This window comes from Diceros bicornis, chromosome 17 (assembly GCF_020826845.1).
Source record: "Diceros bicornis minor isolate mBicDic1 chromosome 17, mDicBic1.mat.cur, whole genome shotgun sequence".
Classification (NCBI taxonomy): domain Eukaryota; kingdom Metazoa; phylum Chordata; class Mammalia; order Perissodactyla; family Rhinocerotidae; genus Diceros; species Diceros bicornis.
In genome coordinates this window covers 11,162,583-11,188,538 of record NC_080756.1, presented here as the reverse complement: position 1 = coordinate 11,188,538, position 25,956 = coordinate 11,162,583, and the positions used below count along the sequence as shown (strand labels likewise).

The 25,956-nt window shown below is 54.5% G+C and overlaps 1 protein-coding gene across 1 annotated transcript; it reads right to left on the bottom strand.

Annotated features, from left to right (window-relative positions):
- Positions 1 to 53: 53 nt before the first annotated feature.
- On the bottom strand, positions 54 to 23,547 carry CTDSP2 (CTD small phosphatase 2). Its single transcript, XM_058557771.1, has 8 exons — positions 22,997 to 23,547; positions 9,450 to 9,598; positions 7,556 to 7,594; positions 7,025 to 7,126; positions 6,377 to 6,433; positions 4,255 to 4,347; positions 3,938 to 4,123; positions 54 to 3,735 (listed from the first exon to the last, which is right to left on the bottom strand). The coding sequence occupies exons 1-8, from the start codon at positions 23,058 to 23,060 to the stop codon at positions 3,610 to 3,612; spliced, it is 816 nt and encodes a 271-aa protein (XP_058413754.1). The 5' UTR covers positions 23,061 to 23,547; the 3' UTR covers positions 54 to 3,609.
- Positions 23,548 to 25,956: the final 2,409 nt, after the last annotated feature.

The window sequence follows — 25,956 nt, the reverse complement described above, 5'->3', positions numbered from 1 at the left end:
CCAGTAAGTGCCCGAATGAACAGCAGGGTCAGAAGGCAGCTCCCATTCCTGGATCAGGTTTTTTAAACCCATTTTTATTAATTAATTGTAAGTAATACAAATATTCCAAAAATATAAACAGACACGTAATGGCGTCCTACATTTCAAGTTTTTGAATACAACAAATTTATCAAACCATGAATCTGTAAGCAAGGTAGTCAGAATCCCATAGCCCAGTCACAGTGGGAAGCAGATCCCCACCCTCCAAATGGTATTGTGAAGGGGAAAGTGGCACGACATGAACGCGTCCACCTGGGGATAACTCCAGCAAAGCGGCTCCTGGGCCCAGAGAAGGGTCTGCTCCAGGGGCAGGCCAGGCCAGGCCAGACCTCTGCCTTCCCTCCTCTGCTTAATGCAAAGATTTACCAGCGTTTAAAAAAAAAGGACCAAACTAAACCCCCATTTTACAAAAAGTGACCGAGGGACAACAGTGGTAAATAACCAACTGAAGACCTGAAGGGGAAAGAGGCTTACCTTGCACAGACATGCAGCCTGGCTGGGCACGGGAGGCAGGACAGCCTTGCCAGGGGGCGGCCCTACTGAACGAGGCCTCGGGAACAGGGTGGGGCAGCAGAATAAAATGGGATCCATTTCCCAGGGAATGACTGCCTTTAAACTTCTCATGCTTTTAGCACAAAGAAGCTTCTGGGCCACTACTAAGAGAGGTGAGTTTATAGACTTACAAAATGGTCAAAATCTTTGGGAGGCAGGAGGGAACTCAATAGAAGGTTCCAGGTTAACTGAAGGCCAATTCACTCAACCTCTCTATTGTACGGGACCCGTGGGCCTGCCGAGCGTCCCCTCTACAATGTGCAGAGCAGAAACTCTTACCCGGCCCTTTCCACACTGGTCCTGTGTCCACAGCTCCCCCTATGAGAGGGACACGAACATCAGGCTTTTGATTTAGAAGCCCAATCAGAGAGACACACTGTGTCCCTGAAGAGGCACCTTAAAGAACTGAACCTGGCAGGTGGGCAGATTCCTGGCATGGCTTGAACTGGGGCTGACCAGGCCTGGTGGTCTGTTGCCTCCGGAAAACCAGTCTTAAACGGTAAAGACTGGTGGGAAGCCCTAGAACAGATCCTGGGATGAACTGGCTCTCTCCCAATCTTGCCTTCCTCCAAAATTGAGTCTGGCCTGATTCCTCCAGGGAGCGAGTTTTGCAATCATCCCTTGCTCCTAACACACTGTGAAACTCGAAACCACCAGCAAATAATGACTTCAACTGGCTCTGGTCCACATGGACGGACTCCGTGTTTAGATTTATTTGGCCGAGTTGCTTCTCTGGGGAAGGGAGGAGAAGGGAAGTGGGAATATGGCATTTCTGTTGAGGAACTGCAGGTGGGCAGGGTAGGGTTCTGCCGGGAACGAGGCCTGTGGTGCAGGGCTTCACGCAGAAGCAGCAGGGACACGGTCACCAAGCTATCTGAGCTCTGGTCACGAATCACGCTCGGAGCATTTAGACAAGCCTGATAGAAAAGGGGGTGGCACAGGCTCTTCCTTCACCTGGAAAAACATGACCCAAAGGAAGAGAGAAAGGGTCCTAGGAACTGGATCAGCTTCGAGCCTTATTGCTTAGTCAGTCAGAAAAGCTTGGCTGGGCCTAGACGGCAGAAGATTTGGCCCAGGGGCTAAGCCCTAGGGTCGGGCTTGGGAGAGAGGCCCCTCTGGAAATAGGAGGAAAGAGGCCTAGGGCAGCTCCCACTTTCCTTCAGGAGACGGTGTTCTCGGCTGGCACTGAGCCCTCCTCCCCTACCTGCAGCAGGACCCTGTGGGCACCAAGGAATGACGCTGTGGGAAATGACCACATGGGCCCTGGGGACTCTGTTCCACTTCTGTGACACCAAAGGGAAAGACCAGGCCTTCCAACCTTGGGACAAGGAGGGGAGGTGGCATCATAATGCTAGAGAAGGTGCTCGTCAGCCAGCTGCCACTCAGAACACCGAGCTGCTGCTCCCCCCTGGTTTTCTCAAAACTGGGGACGCTGAAAGATAATGGGGATGAGTCCTGAGTCCTTGCACCTGAAGCAATTTACAAATGATTTGTGACACCTGCCTCCAAGGAAAACAGAGATGGGGACAGGAAGTCCCTCCCTCCAGAGGGGCAGGGTAGAGAGAAGAAAACCCCATGCAGCCCCAGGGAGGCCAAGGCTAAGGCAGTGATGCTGAGGTGGGGCTCCCTTTCGGGCGGCCCTTTGTGCTCCCAATTACAGCAGCACTTCCCCTTTTGTTTTCCATCCTGGGGAAACTTCTGTTTTGTGACTATTTTTTAAAGCATCACTATTGAGAAACTCGGACAGCAGGAGCCACGCAGAGCGCAGGTGTGGAGGGCTCACTCCACCTGTGAGCAGGGGCGGGAGGAATGTGCATTAGGCTGGCAAACTGATGACGAGAACACCCATTCCCCTCAGCTCAGAAGAAGCAGGAGCGCCTCTGAGGCCCTGGAGAGGAAAAGTGACAGGCAGGCAGGATGAGGGCTGGAGCAGACAGTGCTCTGCACAGGCCAGGCCCTGGGGGAAGACACGAAGCAGGCCCTGCCCAAGAAACAGGAGGGGTGGCACGGAGCGCCCTTCCCGGGCTGTGGACCAAACGTCCTGGCACCAGCACCAGCAGAGAATCCCTGAAGAGCAGACTTAGGGACACGGTCCTGAGCTCAGCTGATCTACAAGCCAAGGGGACACAGACATTTGGGGCTTTCCTCTTCCCTGTACCCCCAGAGCCTCCCACATTCATCTCAGGCCCAGGACGGCAGCTTTGTCAGAAACAAAACAGGCCCAACACTCCCAGTTTAGAAAGAGAATTTTAAAACAGAGTCAAAAGAACGGAAATCAGTTTCTCTTCCAGGGCAGGGAGAAGACCTCCTTCCCCACAGGTTCAAGACTATGGCTAGGTGGTGAGGAAGGCAGGCCGAGCGTCCAAGCCTTGGGGAGACATAGAAGGGGCTCATGCCAGGCACTCTGCTGGAGGCAAGGGCAGCCCTTGGGCCACAGAACTTGATGGCCACTGGGGCTGCCGGTTCTGGAAACAAGCTTTCATCTTCCAGAAATGTCGTCTTTCTGTCTGCAGCAGGTGGCTGGAAAAAGGTTTCAGAAAGGTGTGTGCCTGGGGCACCCAAAGGCAGCCTCTGACCCTTCCTTTCTCCTTGGCATAAGCCTCACAACACTGAGGGAAGGCCATGGGTTTGGCAACGGAGCCTTCAACAGTCTTCATCCCAAAGAGCTCAGGGGCTTTCAGGGTGACTGGAGAGGAAACAGACTAACTTGGGGAGAGTCTCGATCTTTCAGTTTCTCCCCTGTCCTGAAACACTTATATCCCAGGGCCACAGTTCAAGGCAGGACACACACACACACGCAATCTTGGGAACCCAACTCAAGGAGCAGGCCGCTCTGGGTATCATTGGTCTGGTATTGCCCACTCGGCATCTAACCTGTCCTAAAGCTCCTTCCAGTCACTTCTATTTCCAGGCCCCACTGAGTGAGATGCTCCAGCTTCCACTCCGTCAGGCTGATCGTGAAGGCACAGTGTAGGAAAGTCCCCGACTGGGATGGCTGTTGCTTGGGAGCAGGGGAGGCTAAGGGGCCCGCAGCTGCCCGAGGCTGGTGTAGACATCCTCTGCTCCGCTCAACTCCTCAAAGATTGGGATCAGGTTCAGCAACTCAGTGTCTGCCATGTCATCAAACCAAGACTGCACGGGCACCTGGGGCAGGGAAAAGGTCGCATAAATCTCCCGACCGCCAGTTCTTCCCCCCAGGGAAGGCCCAGAGCCTCCTTGTCCCAGAGCCCCCAGAGGCTGGCTGGCTCCACCTCTGGTAATGCCCACAGTTCCACCGCCCACTCCCTCTCCCTCGTGGGGTGGGGACTCCCATGCCCTGCAGTGTGGGCACGTCGGGACCACTCACTGCATTCTCCGGGTGGAAGATGTAGGAAGCAGGCGAGTTGTCCAGAATGAGGGTTTTCCTCAGGTCCCTTCCCAGGCGGCTGAGGTCCTTCACGTAGCAGCCCTGGTGGAACACACAGGACTCACGGAACAGGCGGGCCCGGAACACCCCACACCTGTCCAACAGATCCGTCACGGGGTCGGCATACTGGGAGAAGAGAAGGAGCTTTTGTTTGGAGGCAGTCCTGGCATCCTGTGGACCAGCAAGGAGTTGCTGGACCACCCCTGTGGCAGCCATACCTGCTCCCAGTTCTTTGCTCCCCTCCTGTCCCCAGGTACCTTGGCCAGGCTGGCAGTGAAGAGAACACATTCAAAGAGTTCCCCCATTCGTCGCAGGAACTCATCCACGTAAGGCCTCTTGAGCACATACACCTGAGGGAAAGCAGAGAGGCTTGTCGAAGGCATCCTTGGGAGAGTGAAGCATCGCAGCACTAGTCACGGTCACCACGTACACAGAGCAGCAAGTACATTCAGACCTTACTCTGTCCAGACGCCCGCACCTGAGCCTCTGGGACCACCTGGCTGGAAGCCTTCTCCCACAGACCAGGGCACTAGCATCCCCTTCTCATGAGGCTTCTGCTGGCTCAGTGGTCCCAACCTCGACCCAGCTCAGGAAGAAACGCATGCACTCATGTCCCAGGAGCCATCTGCTTTGGGCGGTGAACCATCAGCTGCCTCCAGAAACAAGTAATCAAGAATAGGCCTCACAGATGGAAACAGCCTATCCTGGATTACTTGAATCCAGCCACAGCCTCTATGGGAGTGTCCTGTCCTTGGCTCTGGCAGGACAGTTTGTCCAGGTCACCATCAGGCAAGGTCGTGCCCTCACACAGCCTCTCTGAAATGCACCAAGGAGAAGTGACTCCTTTCCCCCTCGAGGACAGCAGTTGAGACATGCTACAGTGTCTTGCTCCAGAAGCCCCACCCATCGTGTCCTCATCCCTGCCTGCTGCCCCTAACCCTCATGTCCACCTTTCACGATCTTGCATGTTTTGGCCTACAAGGTTCATTGGCTGCATGTCCCTCACGGGTCTGTCTTCTATTACTTCCCTGCCTCCAGGCTCTTTCTCTCTTGTCCAGCCTACACAGGTGCTACTGGAACCATTCCTTCAAAGCTCTTTTTATCCATGTCACTCCCTGCTAAACAAGCACATGCCTGCCAAGACTCTCCCCCCCCGAGGTGGCCTGAACTGGCCACCAGTCACAAACCCCTCCTGGCTCTGCTCTAGGCAGCCACAATTCGGCTCCTTTTCAGTTTGCCATTTCTTCAACCTTCAACAAGTTCCTGGGTATTCATCAAGCTTGGCATCTCCTCACCACTCTTTGCTGAAAACTCACCTTCTGTAGGTAGCCCCCCATCTGAGTCTCATCCCTTTGTCATTATTCACGCCTCTTCTGGTTAATCAGGAGTTTACACTGTCTATTTGCCTGTTCAGAAACATGCCTTCGTCTTTCCCTGTGGGTTTTGTACATCTCTATACCCTCAACCAGACTGTACAGTGCTGTTGGGCAGAGGCCAGGCAGTCCAAGGGCCAAGCCTGGTTCCCAGCAGGGGCTGCCACTGGGCCTGGCAGGGCCCCTCAGTTGGGAGGGGGTGGTGTCGGTGAAGAAAGCTTCAACGGACAAGGGATAGCAACGACCGCCTGTGGAAGCCTCAAACCCCTTCCCTGCAAGGAACTCTTCCATTTGACCAGGCCACACAAACAAGCCATCTGGGCTACCAGGGCATTGTTCCTGACGGTCCTGGACTCCTGGGCCAGCTGGAGGCCTGCTGGCCAAATATTTTGAGTAAATGGATTTTCACTATCAACACCACACGCCCTTGAACCCTGGACTGAGCAGGTTATGCAGGGCCACAGCCTGATCTTACTGAGAGTCAAGTGCCCTTTGACAGATATGCGCCGAGCATTTACTGGGGCAGAATGCAGTGCAGGGACCCCAAGGGAGGGGAGCTGGAGAAAGCCTCCCAGAGGAGATGCCTGGGCTGAAGAGAAAGAAATTCCCTAGCTAGACGGAGTTGGGGGCACAGGGAGGAGAGAAAACAGCTAGTACTGGTTTCCTTGCCTACACAAGGAAGAGACACCAACTATTCAGAATTAAAGAAAGTGTAACAAATCATGTAACAGCGCTGACCACATGGGGGGTAATCAGGCAATGACAGCTGTTAGTAAGTAATACTATTTAATTTAAACAGCTTGGCTGCACAGAGATAAGAGGTGGCAGCTAGAAGCGAGACAGAAGCCAAATGTTTTTTTTAAGATGAGAAAGCCTTGACTGCGAAAGGTGCCAATGAAAGAAGAGAGACTGGAGGTACAGGAAGGGATCACTGACGGAACACCAGCCCTGAGGGGGCGGAGGGCGCGGAGGGCCCGGGCTGGGTGCGGCCTGGCAGGTGGCTCACCTGGTGGGTGGTCCCCTCGATCTCCACAGGCACTATGAAGTCGGCGTTGTTGATGGGCTGGAAGGCAGGAAAGGTAACAAGGTCACCTTGGTGGGAAGGAGACAAGAAGCCCCACTGCACCCCAGTCCCTGCCACAGCCACTGCCAAGGCCCCTGGGCGGGATCTCAGCGACTCCAGGAAGCTCCTCCTACCATCCCACTAAGCGGTTCTCACCACAGTGCCTTGAGTGTGACATCTCCTACTGCTGTTCCCTACGCAGCCCCCCCCCCCAGATTCTACCTGAGCTGAGCGAGTTCCAGGGCCTTCTGGAGTCAACAAACATCCTGATAAAGAGGAGAGGAACAGGGTGCAGGGCTGACTCAACCCCGTTAGGCCCGCCCAGGGCACAGTCCCAGCGGCTCTCTGTGCCACAGGACTGCGGGCAGATGCAGCCTGCTGGCAGTGACTGGGGGAGCAGGGGATCCTACTCAACCTTCTTCAGGGCGGCCTCCGGATATTGTGACGCCAGTGTGGCCAAAACGCTGGAGGCTCTCCTCCTCCTTCTGATCACTCTCCTATCATCCGCTTGAGGCCACCTCATAGCACCTGTCGTCAGGCTCACAAGACAGCCAGAGACAGGTGGGGGAAAGGCTCCTGATGTCAGGTTACCTTAAAGGAGCTATGCACAAGGGTCTCATCCAGGTCAATGACCACGCAGATCCTTCCTTGATCCTCCTCTGTCACCTCTGGGAGCAGGCAGGTCCCCGGGATCTAAAACCAGAGCCAGGCTGCTGAGATCTGCCACCAAGAAAGCCCCAACACTCCCCCAGCAGAACTCCAGGAAGAGCTGGGCTCCTCAGGGAGACAGAAGACCCCCAAGTGCAACCCAGGAGAGGCGCCGCTTGAAGGCTGAGAGAGAGAAAGAAGAGACTGAGTTGGCTCCTTGGCCTCAGCCTCCCTCTGGGCCTACGAAGTGATATGGACATGGAGATGGAGGCCAGGGCTGCTGTGGGAGGGACATCAGCTGTCCCCCCAGAATCGAATGCCCTGCACATAGCGGGCCCTCAGCAAATATGTGGAACAAATGGCTTCTCAGGGCAGGGAGATGGCCAGCCAGGAAAGGGGGGCATCACCCCACAGGGTTAGCAGGGATCACAGGGTCTTGGGCTTCTGAGCACGTACCCCGTCAGATTCACATACCTGATAAAACTGGTACTGGAGACACTGGAGCAGATCCGACTGTGGAAGAGGAGGAGGTAGTGAGCCGACCCGCCGCACCTTCCCCAACCCAACCTGTCTAGAGCCCACTGCTCCGCCTCAGGCCTGGAGGGTAATTTTCTCCCTAAGACCACAGCCCCCTGGAGGGTCCTGACATGACAAAAGTGACTTAAGGGCCAGGCAGGAAAGGGGAAAGGCCAGAGCTTCCTTTCCACATTAGGCTGATGATGGATGGAGAAGACAGTGCCCCTGCTCTCGCTGCCACTGCCTCTCAGCTGGACACCGAGGACCAGGAACTCAAGCAGCGGATGCAGGGACGTAGAGGCAGAACCACAATCAAACTCCTCACCACGTGGTGTACCTCTTAGTCCTGGAACTTGGGCTTCTCCTTGAGAACGGGTGTTTTCTTTGCCCTCCTTGGGGGGATACGTGGGGGCCCTGAGCCCCTACAAAACATTAGATGAGCCAACGTGCACCCACACTTGTGGGGCCTGAAACGTGAGGGCAGGTGGAGTGCAGAGATCAGAAAGGCTTCCCCTGCCTTTTGCTAATAATAAAAATATCATGGCTGTGAAAAGTAGTTAAGTGTTCTTAAACGGAAACCCTGAAGAAAAATTAAAATCCTAGCACTTAGAAAAAAATGTTTTTGCTTTTTTTGTGAGGTAGATCAGCCCTGAGCTAACATCCGTTACCAATCCTCCTCTTTTTGCTGAGGAAGATTGGCCCTGGGCTAACATCCGTGCCCATCTTCCTCTACTTTACATGGGACGCCACCACAGCATGGCCTGACAGGCAGTGCGTTGGTCTGCGTCCAGGATCTGAACCCGCAAACCCCGGGCCACTGAAGCAGAGCGCCTGAAGCAGAACTTAACCACTACGCCACCAGGCTGGCCCCTGTTTTTGCATTTTTAAATTTAAAAAAAGAAAATGCATTTTAGTGTATTTCCTTCAAGTTTGTTTTAGCAGTCTTTTTTTCCATTATATATAATTTCGCACTCTGCTTTCTGATTTAATGTTGCAATTCAATACTTTTCCATGTTATTGTGAACTCGTTGTAAAAATGAATCGCTCAGTAACACCATCATGTTGTACTTTATTCCCCTATTGGATGCTGAAATGGTTTTTCATTGATGGACGTGTCTTTGGCCTGGTTTTCAGAGAGGAAGGACAGCCAGACCTTGGTGTTTCGGAAAGAAGTACCAATGGCATTGGGGGGCAGAAGGATTTTTGGGCTGGGCTGTCCCCACCCTTGAAACACCATACAAGTCTTCTGGTCACTGTGAGGATCAAAGACACCCACACGTTTCCAAACACCTCTCACAGGCACAGGTGAGTGCTGGAAGAGGTTATCAGCAGTCTGGTAGAATTTCAGTTCCCTGGTTCCCCAAAAGTCATGTAGCTTGGAAGGTAGCTTTGCATAGTAAACAACAACAAACACAGGGTTTACAGCCAGAAAGACCTGAGCTGGAACTCTGACACCACCACTTATTAACCATTAGCTCTTCAGGGGCTACGTAAACTTTCTGGGTCTCGGTTTCCACGGCTGTAACTGGGAATCCTGGGAATCTCCTCGCAGGGCTGCTATGTGGATCACATGAGACAATATATGCAAAGTGCCTTACACACTTCGTGGAACCTGGAAGGATCTGGACTGCAGGGGCCCCCAGAAACCACAGGGACATCTGGATGGCCCACCTCGCAAATGGGAAGCAAAAGAAAGAAGATGGCCCACCATGGGAAGCACAGAGGAAGGGCCTCCGCTGAGCCAGAGATCTCTGCGACCTCAGGCAAAGCATCCTTGCCCACTTGCCATGGTTGCGGGGGCCCCAGCAGCAGTCCGCTCCTTGCAGGCATCACGCCACCCTAACCCAGCTACCTTGGCAATGGTATTGGCTTCCTCCTTGTACGCAGAGAGCTCAGTGGAGGAGCTTGACTGGCCAACATGCTGGGCACGAAAACAGCAGAAAAGGGCCTTGAAGATGTTCCGTCCACGAGGCTTCTTAGGAGAGGACTTGGAGACCAGGCCTAGAGCGGAGGGAGTGACGAGGTGTTAGCTCCAGGGCGTCTCTGGGCACACGTTCCCCGGGGCCGGTATCCTTCTAGTCTGGAAGCTCCACCAGGGCACCTAGCACGCACTTGGCGAACAACCAAATACAGTCAACGGTGAAGCGTCCATGTTTATTCCAACGCCTTCTCTCTAAAGCAGACACAGCAGCAGGAATCCCCACTGTCTGTGTGGGAAATGAGCTGCAGGGGATCTGCTCTTCATCCATGGCGGAGAAGGGGCACTCAAAGATGGACGAGGTACAGAAGCCAGGTGTCCTGCCACTCAGGGAGCAGCACACACTGAAGGGACCCTCAAAATTAACTCACAAAAACAAAAATCCTCCCTGACACCAGTTCCCAGAAGACGGCCCATCCTATATTGGTCTCTGCCTTCAGGAAACTAGAACCTAATTAATAAAAAAAAAACCAATGTTGATTAAGGGATGCAAATAAAGTAAAATGCCATGATAAATCAGATTCGGGGTGTTATGGGAGTGCGCAGCTGAGACATCCAGCCCAGTGGAGGGGAGGCTCCCCTGAGAAATTGATGCCTAAGCATGCATCCCCACAGAAAAAAATGGAGAATAAAGGAGAAGGAAGTGGCAAGAGATGAGGCTGAAGAGCTATTTACTGGTACTAACAAATTTAAGGTGAACACAAATATCAGAATTTAATTTGTGCCTTACCACGCTTTGCATAAGCATGAAGTATGTCACACCTAAAGACGGGATTCAGGCAACCATAGACCAACAGGAAAAGCCAACTGTAAATTCATCAGTCATGACTACACTTAGTTCATCACCCATACTTGTGGGCTGCATTGAGTTGATGTCTCTTTGGTTTATTGGTCTGTGTTTCTTGTCCATAAGTTGTAACATGTTTGAATGGAACACTTTTACTTCTGAGGGAGTAGCATCAACTAACGACCAGATGGGAACTGTGGCCAGGAGGTGGCGCCGCACAACCACTGCCAGAATGGTCCTCAGCCACAGGTCTCCTCCCCGAGGCCTGGGGGGAGATGGGCCCTGGATTAAACCCACCCATTCCACTTTAATAAACACTGCAAGTGCCTCTGTCTGTGGGGAAAAAAGGCAAACAGAACGTGGCTCTAGGACAAGTTTCACGGTGCTGTTCCCTTTCGGGAGGGAAGGGGCAGGCAATGTGCTGGGGGCCACCCAGCCTCAGTCCTCAGAGCACCACCCACCGTAGTGGCCCTTGCAGAAGTGGTGATGGGAGAGCCATTTAACATCCAGTTACTGGGCTGCCCGTGCCCTGGAGAGGAGGAGAGAAAACCAAACTATCCCCCAGGACCAAGGGTGAGGAGATGGCCGCTGAGGAGCAGTCAAGTTGCCGTCAGCACAGCCCCAGGACAACCGACGCAGCTCTAACTCCCAGAGAGGCGGAGGGCTGCCTGCAGGTGCAGCGGGCGCCCCGGTTGGTGGGGCCAGAGCTCTCTCTCCCTTCCCTCCCTGAGTTAGGCTAGATCTCTTGACACTGCTAGGCCATTAGGAACCTTTTAGAAAATGACCAGGTCTCCCCAGCGATTAGCCTAAAAACCTGGATTTCACTCTGCAGCTCTTGGCCCCGGTGGAAGGACCAAGGTTTCCAGGCACTAGGGATTTTGTTGTGAAGAAAGAGGCTGCGCTGGGGACCTCCCCCAAGGCCCCTGCATCAAGGAGACAAAGTTTCGAGCAGAGCCGAGCACCTACAGACAGTGGGATGAGAGGCTCCTTGGACTTGTTCCTACTCTTAAAAATCCAGGCAGAAATTGGACGGGAAGGACGGCTTCTCCACCTGCCTGTATGGCTCACATTCAACTCCAAGCCCAGGGACTCAGGCAGTCGCTGACACAAAGCTCCAAGACCAAATCTGAACCACCACTTTTCCTTTGGTTTATGGTTTTTTCACGCAGAACCACAATCAGAGGCTTAACCCGGGCACCGAGCCTTTCTTAAAAGGCCACACAGCCCGAGCCTTTCCTGAAGAGAGGCCGTCAAGAACGCACTCAGCATCTTAGTGACAGACGCTGTGAAGGCTGAGTAATCCTGAGAGGCAGGGAGGTGAAAGGGGCAGCTGGCTGGGGCCACGGAGAGGCCTCGCTGGGGCCACCACGGGAGGCCCAATAAGCAGAAGCACTTCAGCCTCAGACCGGGGTGGGAGGGGCCTCCTCAGCTTGGTTTAGACTCTGCAGGGGATGAGGGTCTTCTCAAAAACACAATGTGACCAGGCAGCCCCTGGGCCTCAGAGACCACAAACGCCCTGACCTTGGGGGCAGGCGCTCAAAGCAGAGCACAGAGCAGCGGTGCCTGGGGAGCGTACCCCAGACCCACAACAGCAAGGTCAATACTGCAGATGTCCCTCACGACCCCCTCCCCTGCTGGGGCCCCACTTCTCTCAATCCTTCTCCTGGCTGTCTGTCCTTATCTTTACAAACACTGCCCCTGAGAATCTATCAGGACCTCTTCAGCCTCCCCTCAACATGGCTGCCTCCTGACGGGGCCTCAGCCAGGGACATTCATCAGCCTCCAGCCTTCTGCAGAGCAGCTACTCAGGAACCTTGGCTGGCTGAGCGAATGACTCTGGGGGCATCCACAGCCTCTATCACTTCTAGAGCCAAGACCTGTGAAGGCTTCACTGGTTTACAACAGCCCAGAAGAGACAGAAACAGAAAGGACTCCTTTATGTGAGGAGGAGGTGGGCTCTGAAGGAGCTGTGCACCTGAGGCAAGCCACTTAGTCCTTCTGGGCCTCAGTGGCGTTGACTGAGCACCAATGATATGCCAGGCCTGTGTTAAGACTTGACATCACTTCATTTAATTCTCACTACAAACCCATTTGTAGGCACTAATACCCCATTTTACAGAAGGGAAACTGAAGCACAGAGAGATTAACTAACTAGCTGGAGATTACACAGGTAGTATGACAGCAGAGCCAGGATCTGAACCCAGATCTGCCTGAACCCAGAGCCAGGGCTCTTAACCACTGCCCCCTGGGGGCCCCAAGAGCTCAGGGGCATCGTGTGCGTCCCCTCCTACAACAACTGGGAGGTTGTGGGCACTCTCTAGGTCTCTTAGAACGTCTGCTCTACTCCTGTCTAGGCTGGGCTGGTCAAGGATCAGTTTGGGGTCTGGCCTCTCTTCTTTGCTGTCCTCTTGCACAGCCCATGAAAGGTCCAAGGGACAAAACAGTACGAGGCCCTGGAACTCCACTCCAGGACTCGCTGTACTCCCACCCCAGCCCTGAACCTGCTCTGACCAGCAGCTACCTCTGGAAGATCAAGAGGACAATGGGAGACGGGGAGGAGCTGGAGCCAGGAGCTTTGGTCCAAGACACGCTTTGTTCAGTGGGTTTAAGGGTGAGGGAGAACACACACCAGAGTGGGATCTGAAACTGGTGTCAAAGAGCCTTTCAAAGGGCTCCTTTCAGCCAGCGCTCAGCATTGTGTCCTGACAGCCAGGTGCAAGCACCCCCCCCACCCCTGTGTGTGATGGGTAAGGGCACTGGCCCCCTCCCCAGGAGAGGAACACCGGGCACAGGAGGATTTGCAGGCCTGTGGGCATTTCATGGCAAACAGTTTCCCCATGAGGGAGGGCAGGATTCCAGTGGGCGCCATGAAGCCCATAACTGGTCACTTGCACTCCTTCCTCCTCCATGGGCTACCTGCTTTGTGGCCCCCAGCCTTCCCCTCCTGCCCAGCTGCTGACGTACATCTGCTCTCCCTGCTCTAAACATCTGGTTTGGGGCTGGACGTCAAGATGACCAGTGCAGACCTAACGGGGGAGCTTGGGCTTAAAAAGGCAGTGTGCAGCTGGTCGAGAGCAAGGAAGCCAGGCAACCCCGCCCCCAGCTCCCCGCTTCCTCCTGAGGCAGGGTACAAAGGGGAGGACACGGGAGGTGTTTCCCATCTCTGAGGCTCACCTGGGCTGGGGCACGGCTCTGCCAGTTACTGACTCAGCCACACAGCCTCCTTGAGCCTTAGTTTCCTCATGCATTAACTGGGAGAACAGCAAGACCTCACTCCTGACTGAAAGGATCAACAAACATACTGTTCGCACAGAGATGCACTGTGCAAACGAAAGCTGAATGCTGCGCTTGTTTTAGTTAATTATCTAAGGGGAGATGACCACTACTTGGCAACACTGTGGGCCTTATTCCAGGAGGCCAGCAACAGGAGGTCAGGAGCCTCACCTCCAGCATGTGGCTGAAGCTCAAGAAAAGATGAGAGAAAGGCGCCAGAGGAACTCTGATCATGAACAGGTTCCAAAAAGTCAAGACATCCCCTACACCTTCTCCCAAATCCACTACAGAAGTTGTTTTCCAGTTTGCAAACTCCCCATCTGGTATTCTGCAAATAACAGGAGAGCAGGTGAGGCTGTTCTACAATGCCCTCTCCCTGTGTCCACCACCACTGCCCCCTCGAAGCACCAGATGGGGACACTATTCGTCTCTGCCTCTTAAGAAGCTTGTGCATGTACAGGCATCTGTACACAGACACACATAGATGAAGACTGGCTTTGCCAGGACAACACTATTTTTAACCTCCTTCTGAAGGTCAGGTTCAGATATTAGCGTTGCCAACAACACAGCTTCGTGTCCCAGCAAAGGAACCCCTCGTACACCCGCCTGGGGTTCGGCAGAAGGCAAGCTCTCAGGCTATTGGATTTTAACAAGCTGTAGAAGGATGCTTTCTTGGTTTATCCCTCAAAAGTACTTCCTTCTACACCATCTCCCATCCCCCCCAGCAAAGGATTTAGTCCAGCTACCACTATAAAATGGCCTCTCTGAGGGGCCTCCCTCCCCTTAGCTATTGGAGGAAGGAGAGTATTTGGAGCATTTCCGGCCCTTGCTGGCCAGCTGCCTGGGCCCTGCAGCCAAGACACATCTGATTGGGGCTCCCCATGGAGAGGAGTCCTCCCAGGGCCTCAGGAAGGGGCATCTGTGCCTTGGCTAAGGACTGGCCCTAAAGTGCCAGGTGGACGGAAGGGCTCTTGGACCAGCAGGTGAGTTGGCAGGGGGACAAGAGGGTGAGAGATGCCTAAACATCCCCCACACAGAAAAGACAAGAAACAACGTGGATGGTATACCAGTTTCCACAATGCCCAACTGCCGACACCGTTCTCTTTGGATGACAAGGTGGGCAGGGCCTCACCCAGCTCAGCGCTACCCCCCAAGTTCCAAAGAGCAGCTGTGAACCTGCTGGCATGGACTTTTTAAAAGTAGTTTTAGCCACACTTTGGCTCACACAGCATGTTCTACACCGGTGCCCTGCCTGTGGCCAGCACCCAGGCCATCCTACCTACACACGTCTCCATTAGTTCCCCCTCTCTGGGCAGGAGGGCTCCCTACATCACTCTCTCTCTTCTTTCTAAGAAAGGAGGACTTCTTTCAGTCCTGGCTCCTTAATGCCACCTGTGGGGTGGGGATCACAGGTCACTTACTACCTTGCCTCCTGCCTTTTCCCTGCCCCCTTCCGCAATCTGGTCACTGATCTCAACATAGGACCTTGACTTCAGGGACTTTCTCTTAAGAAGGACTCGGCTTTGGGAGCAGGGGATTCCTGGCAACTTCTAAAATAGGATCAAGATACTCTATCAATTTCAGAATCAGCCTTTAAAAGAGATATTGTCAAAACCCCCTCCTGGGCAGCTCTAACATTATTTATTTATTTATTTTTTCTCCCCCAAAGCCCCAGGAGATAGCTGTATGTCATAGCTGTACATCCTTCTAGTTGCTGTATGTGGGACGCGGCCTCAGCATGGCGGAGAAGCGGTGCGTAGGTGCGCGCCCAGGATCCGAACCCGGGCCACCAGTAGCGGAGTGCGCGCACTTAACCGCTAAGCCACGGGGCCGGCCCCTAACATACTTTAGAAACACGCTGGGGTGGGGGTGGGGTTCCCAGAAGAAGTGTCAGCAGCAGACTCAGCCTCAGCCCCAGGCCCCCAGGCCAGAGGGCTCCTGGTGGATGTCAGGAAGTGGTCTGACAGCCCAGAGCGGCAGCAGGGACAGACCTGAGACACCACCCTCATCAGGAGCCTGGCCCCACGCAGCGCCAGCTAGGGCAGAGACGGCATTGTGGGGACCAGAAACCACACTTGCCCACCTTAAGCCTCCCTCTCCCCTGAGGAGGTGCTGAGCAGCCCCCGGTGGGAGGCTGGCAGGCTGAGAGAAACCTGCCAAGCAGGACACCAACACCCTCTTTGTGGCTGCTTTAGCTCCTGCGTCGGCTCTCGCCTCGATTCCTGGAATGCTTAGATTTGGTGGAAGACCATGGAGAATCCAGCGCCTCTTCCCCCTGAGCTATGGAAGCCCGCGTTAGGTGACACACGAGAGTGAGATGGAGTAAGAGGAGCGAGGGCACAGGCCAAGGCCAGGGACCCTCGACTGTCTCTCCTCTGACCAGAGAACAGAGTGGTCATACAAGGGGCCACGGACTTGAGTTTGAACCCTGCTCTGCCACACATCAAGTGTGTGGCCTTGGGCCTCAGTTTCTGCACCTGTAAAATGGGAAGGCTAACGTTACCTATTTCATAGAGCTATGAGAACTACAAGGCGCTCAGGGTGTGTCCTGGCCCTAGTGAATGCTGAGCCAGTGTCAGCTGCTGGTATTTACGGACAAGGCGCTCTCATCCTTTATCTCAGTCTCCATCTCACGGCTCACACTGAAGGAGACCACAGAGGTTTCATCCAGAGGTCACACAGAGGGAGTAGCAGGGCCAGGCCTGGGAAATGGCTTTTTCCGGGACGCCACAAAAACCAATCACAGTCTCATACATACATACACACTCACGCTCATTAAGGTTGGCCAACCAGTTCCTTCCTTCCTTCCTCTCATGGCTGGCCTCTGCAGAAGGTCTGGAAGGAGTCTGCCAGGGAAGGACTGCCAAGAAGCCTGTCCTACCTCCCGGGACACCTCACCTGCTCCTCCACACCCCTCGGCTTCACCTGGGACAGCCAACCAGCACGGGTGTGTCCACCTGTGAGAGCACTGAGCCAGAAGTCGGGAAAGCTGGCTCCTCCCCACGTCAGCCTCTCAGAAGCTTTGTGGTCTTGACTAAAGCACAACTTCTCTGGGGGTCAGTTTCCTCGCAGGTCAATCGAGACAGGTCCGTGGCCCCTACACTCCATGGCCCCTTACAAGGTGGCTTCCGATCACCTGAAGCTTGAACTCAAAGGCACTCTAAAGAGCGGGATGCACAGTGCAAACGCGAGGCGGTGTGGGTCACGGTGAAGGCTTGACTCCGAGCCCACGCTCCCCTGGACAAGGTGCTTTGAGTCCCTCAGCAGAGGTCTCCTTACCTGCCAGGTGGGGACAATTCCTACCTCACCAGGTCAGTGTGAGCATTAAGTGAGACACTAGATACACAATGCTAGGAACAGTGCCTGGCCCACGGTCAGTGCTCTATAAATACTGTCTGTGATCGCCACTGTCCGTTCACACTCAGCAAACTTCAGGACTCCCCTTTAGGAGTCAGAGGACCTTTAATAAACAGCAACACTGGATCCCTCCAGGGCACTCTTCCTGCTCGGGGCTAAACAGGCAGTTGGGGCCACTGCTGTGCTTACCTGGCTCTTCTCCAGGGACACCTGTCAGAATCACAGGGGGCATTTGGAACACACGCGTGCCCAGCCCACCTGCTCATGCTCAGGTTCAGAAGGACTCAGGTGGGGTCTGTATTTTTAGTAAGCGTCCCAGGAGATTCTGATTTGTGCCCCTGGCTGAGGGCCAACGTCTAAAGGTTGCCAGTGGTCCTTGACTAACCCTTCCGGGACCTGAGGCTGATTCATCCGGAGTCCCCTGGGCCCCTCCCCCACCACATCTCACTGGCTCAGTGTCTGCAGGTCTCAGTAGACTTGGGCCCCAGGGTCTGCTTCTCCTTTCAAGGGCACTTACTCTATCCTATCATCCAGTCAAAAGACCCAAGCCTGCTGTCTCTTCCTGCGGGTCTCTTTCCTCTGAAGGAGAGGCCCTAGCCCCCTTCTGCTATGTAAATAGAAGGGCTGGGATCCACCAGCCTCCAGCCTGGGCGTTTTCACAGGCCTGCGTTATGCGATTTGAGCCTTCCCACGAGTCTGCCTGGCTCTCACTGGGGTTCAGGCCACGTTTGTTCCCTGAGAACAGTGCGGGTGGGACAGAGCAAATTCTACAGAATGCAAAAGCCATTCATATGTCAAGAGATAAAAGAAGGTATACAATAAAAAGAGAATAACAGCCAAGCCTGATTTGCGGGGAGGACTAGGAGTACTTGGAAGGGAAAGCAATGTCAGGAGGTCCACTCAGAGATCAGGTTCAAGGCTAACCCCTAGAATAGCTGACAGATAAAACAGGACATGCGCACCTCCTGCCTAGAGGGAGGCTGCGTGCTGGCTGGAGGACCCTCTGCAATAATAGCGCTGGTACAGGCCCTCAGACCCGAAGACTGGACACTTGGCCGGACAAAGAAACGCTGTTCTTGGTGGCCTCTGGTCCAGAGGCTTCCAGTTCTAAGGCAACTTCTCCACTTTGATTTCTACTAGTTCCTTCATAGATTTGCACGTTAATGAGATCATCTGCATCGCAGCTGAATTATTCCTCCATTTCAGAAGAGGGCGGGAATCCTGTTAGGGCCACACCCAATCCCACGTCCCCAAGACAAGTGAGTAACTTCTGTGCTTCCCAAGCTGGCCGGCCTGAGGCAGGATGAAAAGCAGTTTAACGCTGCTTTTGTGCTTTCTCAGTGTTGTAGCCCAAAACCACAGCAGCAGGTACATGGCTTAAGAACATCTATTTCTCTTCAAAACCCCAGTGTCTTTTTTTTCTCCTTGTTACTAGAAGTCCCTAAAAGATATCTGAATCTTACTGGGTTCATTAACTCTCAAAGCAAATGCAGACGGTGAGAGACTGCAGCACGCAGTTGTCTCAAGCCTTCGTTATATCCCTTTCTGAGAGGCCGAGCAACTGCTCCGAAGATTTAGACTTCAGAGACTCTTCAGAGGAGGTGCATGGTGCCCTGGCCTCCTCCCGCTCCAGATGCCCAGGCGCCAGGCAGGACGGCAAAAGCCCCAAGGCACCTGCTACTCGAATTAGTGCAGCTAAAACCCAAGCCCAAGTCACACACACAAAGAAGGCTGTGCAGCAAGGCGGTGCGTGAGCCTCGGAGGCTGATCCTTCCAGAAGGCCCAAGCCCCCACATCAGAGTCCCCTCTGACCCCCGGCCACCTGTCTAACAATAAAACCCACATGATCGTGTGCTGTTCGCACTGTGTCGTTGGGGGAGTGGAGGAGGAACAGAGTGGTCTGGCCATGTGAAAAGCAAGGCCATTAACATTCATCAATTACCTACTTGCACCAGGCAGCAGAGAAGTGTAGATATCAACATTCCCATTTTACAGATAAGTCACTCAGAACACTAAGGTGATCTGTCAGGTCTCTTTGGGAATAGGGAAAGCAGGGATTTGTACCCAGGCCTGAAGCAACCAATTCTGCTCCTGGAACAATCCCTTGAAGTAACAATGAACACTTTAACTGCTGCCCCTGCCTCCCCACCCCCACCCCAAGAACTAAACTTCCCAAGATGGGAATAAAAGACAATACTCCAAATTACCCAAAAGAGAGCAGCAAGAAAGTTGAGGGAGAGGAAGGAATATATATTTGTATATAAATATGCATATATTTACATATCATCTTTCTCTCCCATACTTAGTCACGAACACTGCTATTAATTAATTCTCCATAGAAAGACTGGGAGCATCATTCACCTCAGCTAGAAATATGACTTCTACAGTAGTTACCATTTTAACAATGTCCATTATGATAAAGGATTGGGAAGGTCCCACAGAGAGGATGAAATGGGACCTCTCAACCACCCAATTTCTTTAAGACCCCCATAGCTGAGAAGGGAGACAGGAGACAGGAACACCACCACCTCTGCCATCTCCAGAGTTTTTCAAGGCAATTCCTAAGTTCTGCTCAGTTGAAAACTGCAAGTCCAACTCAGCAGCAGAACTGCAAACTCCCAGCCCCAGGAGGTCAGGCCTTTACAAACTTTGTTGCTGAGTTAGCAGCAATCCCTTGGCGTCCTTGGGGAGGGAGCAAACACAAGCCTAAGTCACCACACAGGCTCCTACCCCACTCCTAGATGGGGGAAACTCCAGAGGGGACACAGGGGTGAGCCTCGCAGCCACAGAGGCCACAACGGAGACTGGGCCAGGAGGGGAGAGGAGCCCGTGGGGCAGGAGGAGTCAGCTATAAACACGCCCCCCGGGACCTACACAGCGCAAGCTAAGGAAGAAAGCACCGACAAGACTCCTGCTAAGCTGTTCAAGTCAAGGGCCTAGCTACAACCATAGTGAAAGGTGTGTGGGCTTTTTCATGAGAGAATGAAGCAGAATTTCTCCCTTACAGGGAGAAAGCAAGAGCTAGAAAAACTTGCCACCATCCTAATTCTTATTAGGGATGGTCAGCTACCAGAACGTGCTCAGTTCCACATGGGAGATGACAACCCAAAGTCTCCTCCTCTCCCTGGAAAGAAGGGGCATCAAGTCTCCCAGGAAACAAAAAAAGGCCTTGATTTCCCCAAAGGGCCCTTAGGTGGCTGGGAGCTCTGGAAGAGGCTGCCTCCACTCTCTCATTTCATGCTGGGAGCTTCAGGGTGGACCTGTTTTCTGGGCTCTCCCCCATCTAACCCCAAAGCCCAAGGCACCACCTCCCACAACAGGGCAACACCCTCAGATGGCGCTGCAAGAACTGGCCATTCTCTGGCCAGACTGGTGTTAACTTTTCTTTTTACTCTTGATATTACACACAACCCCGTCCTTGCTGTACCAGGAAGCCATCTCACCCATCTGTCTGGGAAGATGATCCAATTTGGGTCCCTTTATCATCAATGCTTTCAGCAACTTTGTTCTACTTCCCTACTCTAATTACTTTTGAGTCACCAACACACCCAGCCAGCCTTAAAGCTCCGAGAACAGAATGCTAAAGGAGAAAAAAACTTGCAATGGTAAACAACTTCACTCAAAAACCACCAGAACTAGGACCAATTTGTTTCTTTCTAGAAATTTACTTATTAATAAACTGCCTCACACTCCTTCCCCTTTTCCAAAAGGAGGCAGGACCTAGAGACAGGACACTGCAGAGAGGGGAGAGGGCAAGGAACTCCTAAAGGAGCTAATTAAAACATCTGCTCCTCACCCCCCCCCCTTTTTTTTTTTTAAGATGCAGCATTTGTTTAAAGATGCAGGAAAGTTAGCTTGCTGGTTACTGGATGCCCAGGCAATGCAGGAAGAAAGTATGTCTTCGCTGGAATGCAATCAAATTACATGGGGGAGAGACAGACCCATGGCTGCTGGCTTGAAAATGCAGATCCTCCAGGAATAAGTTTAAAGGACAAACCACACAAAAAAAGAAAACGAAAACCGAAACTCCAAGAAGATCCAACCAACATCAGCAATGGAACACTGTTAGGAAGCCAGCTGCTTTGCTCTCTGCTGTCATCTATTTTGTTCCGCACCATGCACCCTGGTGGATGCAACTTCCAGCTCTGATTTGTAAGATGCCCCTTAAGCAGACCAGCTTTCCTTCCCTCCTGGCGTGGTCCCTTCACCCAGAAGACACCCTCCTGAGCCCCTACAGGAGGAGAGGACCCGAGTGGGGAAGCACAGGGTTGTTCTCCTTTCTCACCAACACTGCCCCCTCTGGAATCCTCCCATACAAATTTCTTCACCTCCTGCTAGTTCTCGGTCCTTTCTTGGGATGAGGATGGGACCAGAGCGTTTAGCGTCAGGAGTGAAGTTATCAACACAGAAAGCCTCCCCCTTCAGCCCTTGGCACAGCTGAGCAGCCGGGGTGACGGTGCAGCCTAGGTCACCACCTGGTTAGTGATGCAGTCAGGAGAGCGGAGAATCAGGTTTTTGAAGGAGTTGGGATCTGGGCAGGCAAAGCTGTACCCCTTCTTAGAGCAGGCTTACTGAAAGAAAGGCCAGACACGCTTAAAGCACACACTGCCCCCAGCCCAATTTCTTTGCCCCTAGGCAAGTGGGGGGAGCTCCTTGGGACCGTGAACCCCAAGAATAAGTGATCTGCTGACTAACGTTGCCAAACAGGGGGATGTGGGACGACACCAAGGCCCCGCAGCTAGGCCCGCACCAGCCTCTAGGTTTCAGTAAGTTCAACAGCAGCACTGGCCCTTCACGCCCGGTTCTGGGGAGTCGGGGGAAGGGCCGGAACGCTCTGAATCTGGTCCCAAGAGCGTGCTCTCCCCAGCTCAGGGCCCGGTGGCCCCAGTCCGGGAAGTTCTTTAGAAAAATCGACGCTAGTCCTCACTCCCCGCGGAAATTCTTTCCGCTATTTTAGACACATTCCTCATTCCTCAAGGCCCGAAGGGGAATGTGGGGGAGGGGGAGAGTTTCGGGGCCTCCACCGGGACCAAACTCCGCGAGCGCCCCCCGCGGGCCCCGCCTCCGCCTCCCCCGCGCGTCCCCAAACCCACCCCGGAGAGGGCCCGCGACCCCTCGGTCTCCACCTGACCCTCGGAAGGCGGGGGCCCCGAGCCGCTGCCCACGGAGAACTCGCACTTTTCCGCTGCGCGATTCAGAAACACGCCGGGTCTGCTGCCATCCGGCGAATTATGTAACCAGGCACACGGCTCCCGGGCCAAACAAACGCGCCGTGTGCGCGCGGGGCCGCGGGGGCCGCGCCGGGAGGGGGCTCCAGCCCGCCGGGGGTCGCGCCGGTGTGCTCGGCGACAGCGGCGGGGGCGGCTTTCCCGGCGGGAGCCCCGCGCCGCCGAGCTCCGGTCCCGGCCCAGCGCAGGGCCGCGGGCCGCCAGCTCCGGCGGCCAGGGCTCGGCCCCTCCCCCACCGCGGCCGCCCCCGCCTCCGGGCGGTGAACTTGGTCCCAAGTCCCGCTGGACGCCGTCACTGCCCGCCGCCTGAGCGACCGCGGGCCCGGGGGGCCCTGGGGAGTGCTGGACACCAGTCCCGGCTCCATTCCAGCTCGAGACCCCTCTGTCCCCCTCCCCGCGGTCCTGGGGCAGCCGCGCGCCGCGGTGCGGGAAAGTGACGACCCCACCCCCCAACTCGGGAAGGGACGGACGCGGGAGAACTCGCGCTTCGAGCGCCACCCCTCCGTCTCTCTGTCCGGGGGGAAGGGGTGCAGGATGGGCTGACAGCTGCGCGATGACGCCCCTCCCCCTCGCGCGCCCGGAGCAAGGGCCCCGCGCAGCCCCCACGGGGGTCTGAGCGCGGAACGGGACGCGGGGGCGGAGGGACTAGGGGGTCCGGTCGGCATCGTCCGCTCTGAGCCCCGGGAGGTCAAGGAGCCGGGACTTGGGTTCAGGGCTCTGCTAGCCCCCTCCCCGCTCGGGGTCGACGCAAAGTTTTGGGAAGTTGCCGCCCCTACCTTGCTTGGTGAGCACCAGGGCGTCTTCCCTCCGCGCCTGGGTGATGATGGAGCCGTGTTCCATCTAACAATCCCGCGGGCCCGGGCTGGCTGGGCGGGAGGACCGGCGGGCGCGCAGGCTGGGCTGGGCTGGGCTAGGGGGCCTGGGCGGGGGCCCGCTCCGGCTCCCGAGACTCCGACTCCCACAGCCGTTCACATCCCTGCTCTCGTTCCCTCCCTGGGCCGGGAAGGGAGGCGCCCTGTACGGAACGCGGGCGGCCCGGGCGGCGGCTCCCCCGGGTGCCCCCGGCCCCGATTCCCCGGCGGCAGCTCCGGGCTCCTCAGTTTGGGTCCAACATGGAGAATCCGGAGCGAAAACAAGAGGAGGAAATGGGACACGGGGCGGTTTCCAGGCTCCCCCCTCCCCTCCGTACTCCAGATAAACAACCCGCGGCCGCAGCGCCCACCCCCGCGCGCCTCGCGGCTCTAGACCCGGCCTCTCCACGGCCTGCCGGCGCCTCCCGCTCCGGCGCACCGTCCTAGGCCCCGGGACCCTCCACCTGTGAGCGCCCGGGGCTGCGGAACATCCGGAGCTTTGCTATTTTGTTACAGAAAAAGCGAATCCCCGAGGGGGGTGGGGTGGCGGGCGGGCAGGCTGGCGGGGGAGACTTGAAACCGCTCCGGCGCTCCGATTGGCCCTCTCGGAAAGAGGGGGCGTGGCCCCTTCTTACTATGCGGTGCGAGGACCCAACAACATTCCAGTCGCTGCGGCCACGCCCCCGGGCCACTCCCCCTAGCCCGGCTGCGGCCTCCCAGTCTCCTCGGCCACACCCCCTTCCCAACTACTTAAAAGGACACTCCAAAGCTCACGTTTCCCTACTCGGTGCTGGGGTTCCTGTCTGTGCAACTCTACTCGGGTAAGGTGGACTGGTTCCGCCCTTCGGGTAACCAGGGCAAGCCGCGAAGCCTAACCCAGGTCGGGCCAGGATGGGAGGGTGCAGGGCAGTTTTCTTCCTGCTTGGGCTTCCAATCGTAGACCCAGTGTTTCATATAGAACAGTACAACCATCGAATCTCGACAGGGATGTGTGTGTAGGTGGTCTCAGAACTCGAGAGAATCGAAGCTGGAACTGACCTTCGGACGATCTGACCCCCACCCTTCAAATGAGACATGAAGCGCAGGACTTTGCTCAAAGCCACTCACTTATTCCCATTCAGGGCTTCCCCCTTCTTCCCTTCCTTCCACCCTAGCCCTCCCCACTTCGTTACCCCCATAGTCCCAGCTCAGTTTAGATGGATAGAGGTCTCTAAGGGAAGAGCTTCAGCTCTGTGGACTGTTGCTGCTCCCTCCTTGCTCTTGGGCCCCAGGCACCCTCCGCTGGCTCCTGGACTCTCATGAGCCTCCTGCTCAAGGCTGTAGGTGAAGGATGTACATTTGTTCCCAAGAAGTGGGAGGTCCAGAAAGGCAAATTTCAGCTCAATTTCAGGTCTTTTCCAGCTACATCTGTCCACAAATGAGTGGCTGCCTTGGGAGGAAGGGAGCTGTTCAAGGCCGGCAAGAGTGATGCAGAGTGCAATTGCACTGGGTGACTTCTGAGCTACTTCCAACCCTCACGGTCTATGATTCAATGGAACTCACCCGGCCCAGGAAGGGGCTTCCAGAAAGGTCAAGACTTCTCTGGTCCCTAGTGGGTGGAGGCAGCTAATGGCCTTCTAGCTGCAGTTCCCAATGACCAACATGCACCAGGTCTCACGGGGGGGTCAGGGGATAGGTAGGTCACATCTGAACTGGCCAGGTAGTATCCAACACCTGCTCCCCATGGTCCCTCCCCATGAGGACAGGTGAGGTGATGTGCGTGCCTGTGTGCCTTAACAGTGCTCATGCGTGCCTGCTCCTTCTGTTCCTACACATACAGACACAAAACCTTTTTATATAACACCATTTTAATGGAAATGCTGTTTTTCCAAAATGAAAGTAAGTGTTACAGAAGATCTGAATGATGCTTACATAACTTGAAACACTGAGTTGGATCCTAATTCATTAACAGAAGGGCAAAGGGAGGAGTTCTCACATATTTACCTCCTGTTATTATCAGAGGATCATTAAAACAATAGGATTCTTAAGGTAAATCTTCAGTAGGTTTCCAAGGGGCTTTTTGGGGCCCTGCCCTCGCTCTCTTGCAAGGTAGTTCAGTTGCAGTGGGAGGAGGAGGGGTGCAGGCAGAGCTGAGGACTGAGGATGGAAGGGGAGCTGCTGCTGGCAGCTCTGTGGCACTGGGCAGGACACGTCACCTCTCCACGCTTCCATTTCCTCATCTATGGAGACATCCCTCCTCTGTTACGGTTTACAAAGTACTTTCACATACATTATCTGTCTCATTTGATCTCTTACTTCTTTGAAGCTGACATAGCAGATGTGCCCGTTTTGTTGATGACGAAACAGGGTCTAGAAAGGCTAACTGACTCACCTAAAGTCTCACAGCTTGTTAAGCAGAGGAGGTAGGACTAGAAGTTGTCTTTAGACTTCAAGACTGGAACTCTTGACACTTTCCCATAGTTCCTTTCCTATCTATAGGATGGAGGAGATACTAGAAGCTAGTCACTCTCTTTTCTTGCTCAGAATTCTGACTGCATCACCTCCTCTGGAAAGTCCTCCCAGATACCCACTGTCACATGAGGACTTTATAGTCTCCTGCATACTCTCTCAGAGTGCTTAACATCATGTCTTGCAACTGTTAGTTTGCTTATTGACCTGCCAACCAGAGGATGGATTGAGACTAGGGACTGTGTTATTCATATTGGGTCTCTGTGCCCAGCACAGTGCCTGACACAGAGCAGGCAGCCTTTATATGTTTGCTGTAGGAGTTTTGACTCTATGTCTTAATCAGTGTTCTTTTGTCTGGGGGTTCAGTGACCCACAGCCAAAAACACATTTTATATTGTGAGATAACAAAAGTTTCATGGGACAATACTTATCCTTGC

Coding starts and splice junctions, on each gene's coding strand:
- CTDSP2 (XM_058557771.1), bottom strand. CDS start 23,060: ATGGAACACGGCTCCATCATCACCCAGGCGCGGAGGGAAGACGCCCTG. Junction 7,595..9,449: donor AAGCCAATACCATTGCCAAG/GTAGCTGGGTTA, acceptor CCTCTTCCACAG/TCGGATCTGCTCCAGTGTCT. Junction 4,348..6,376: donor TCGAGGGGACCACCCACCAG/GTGAGCCACCTG, acceptor GCTTTCCCTCAG/GTGTATGTGCTCAAGAGGCC.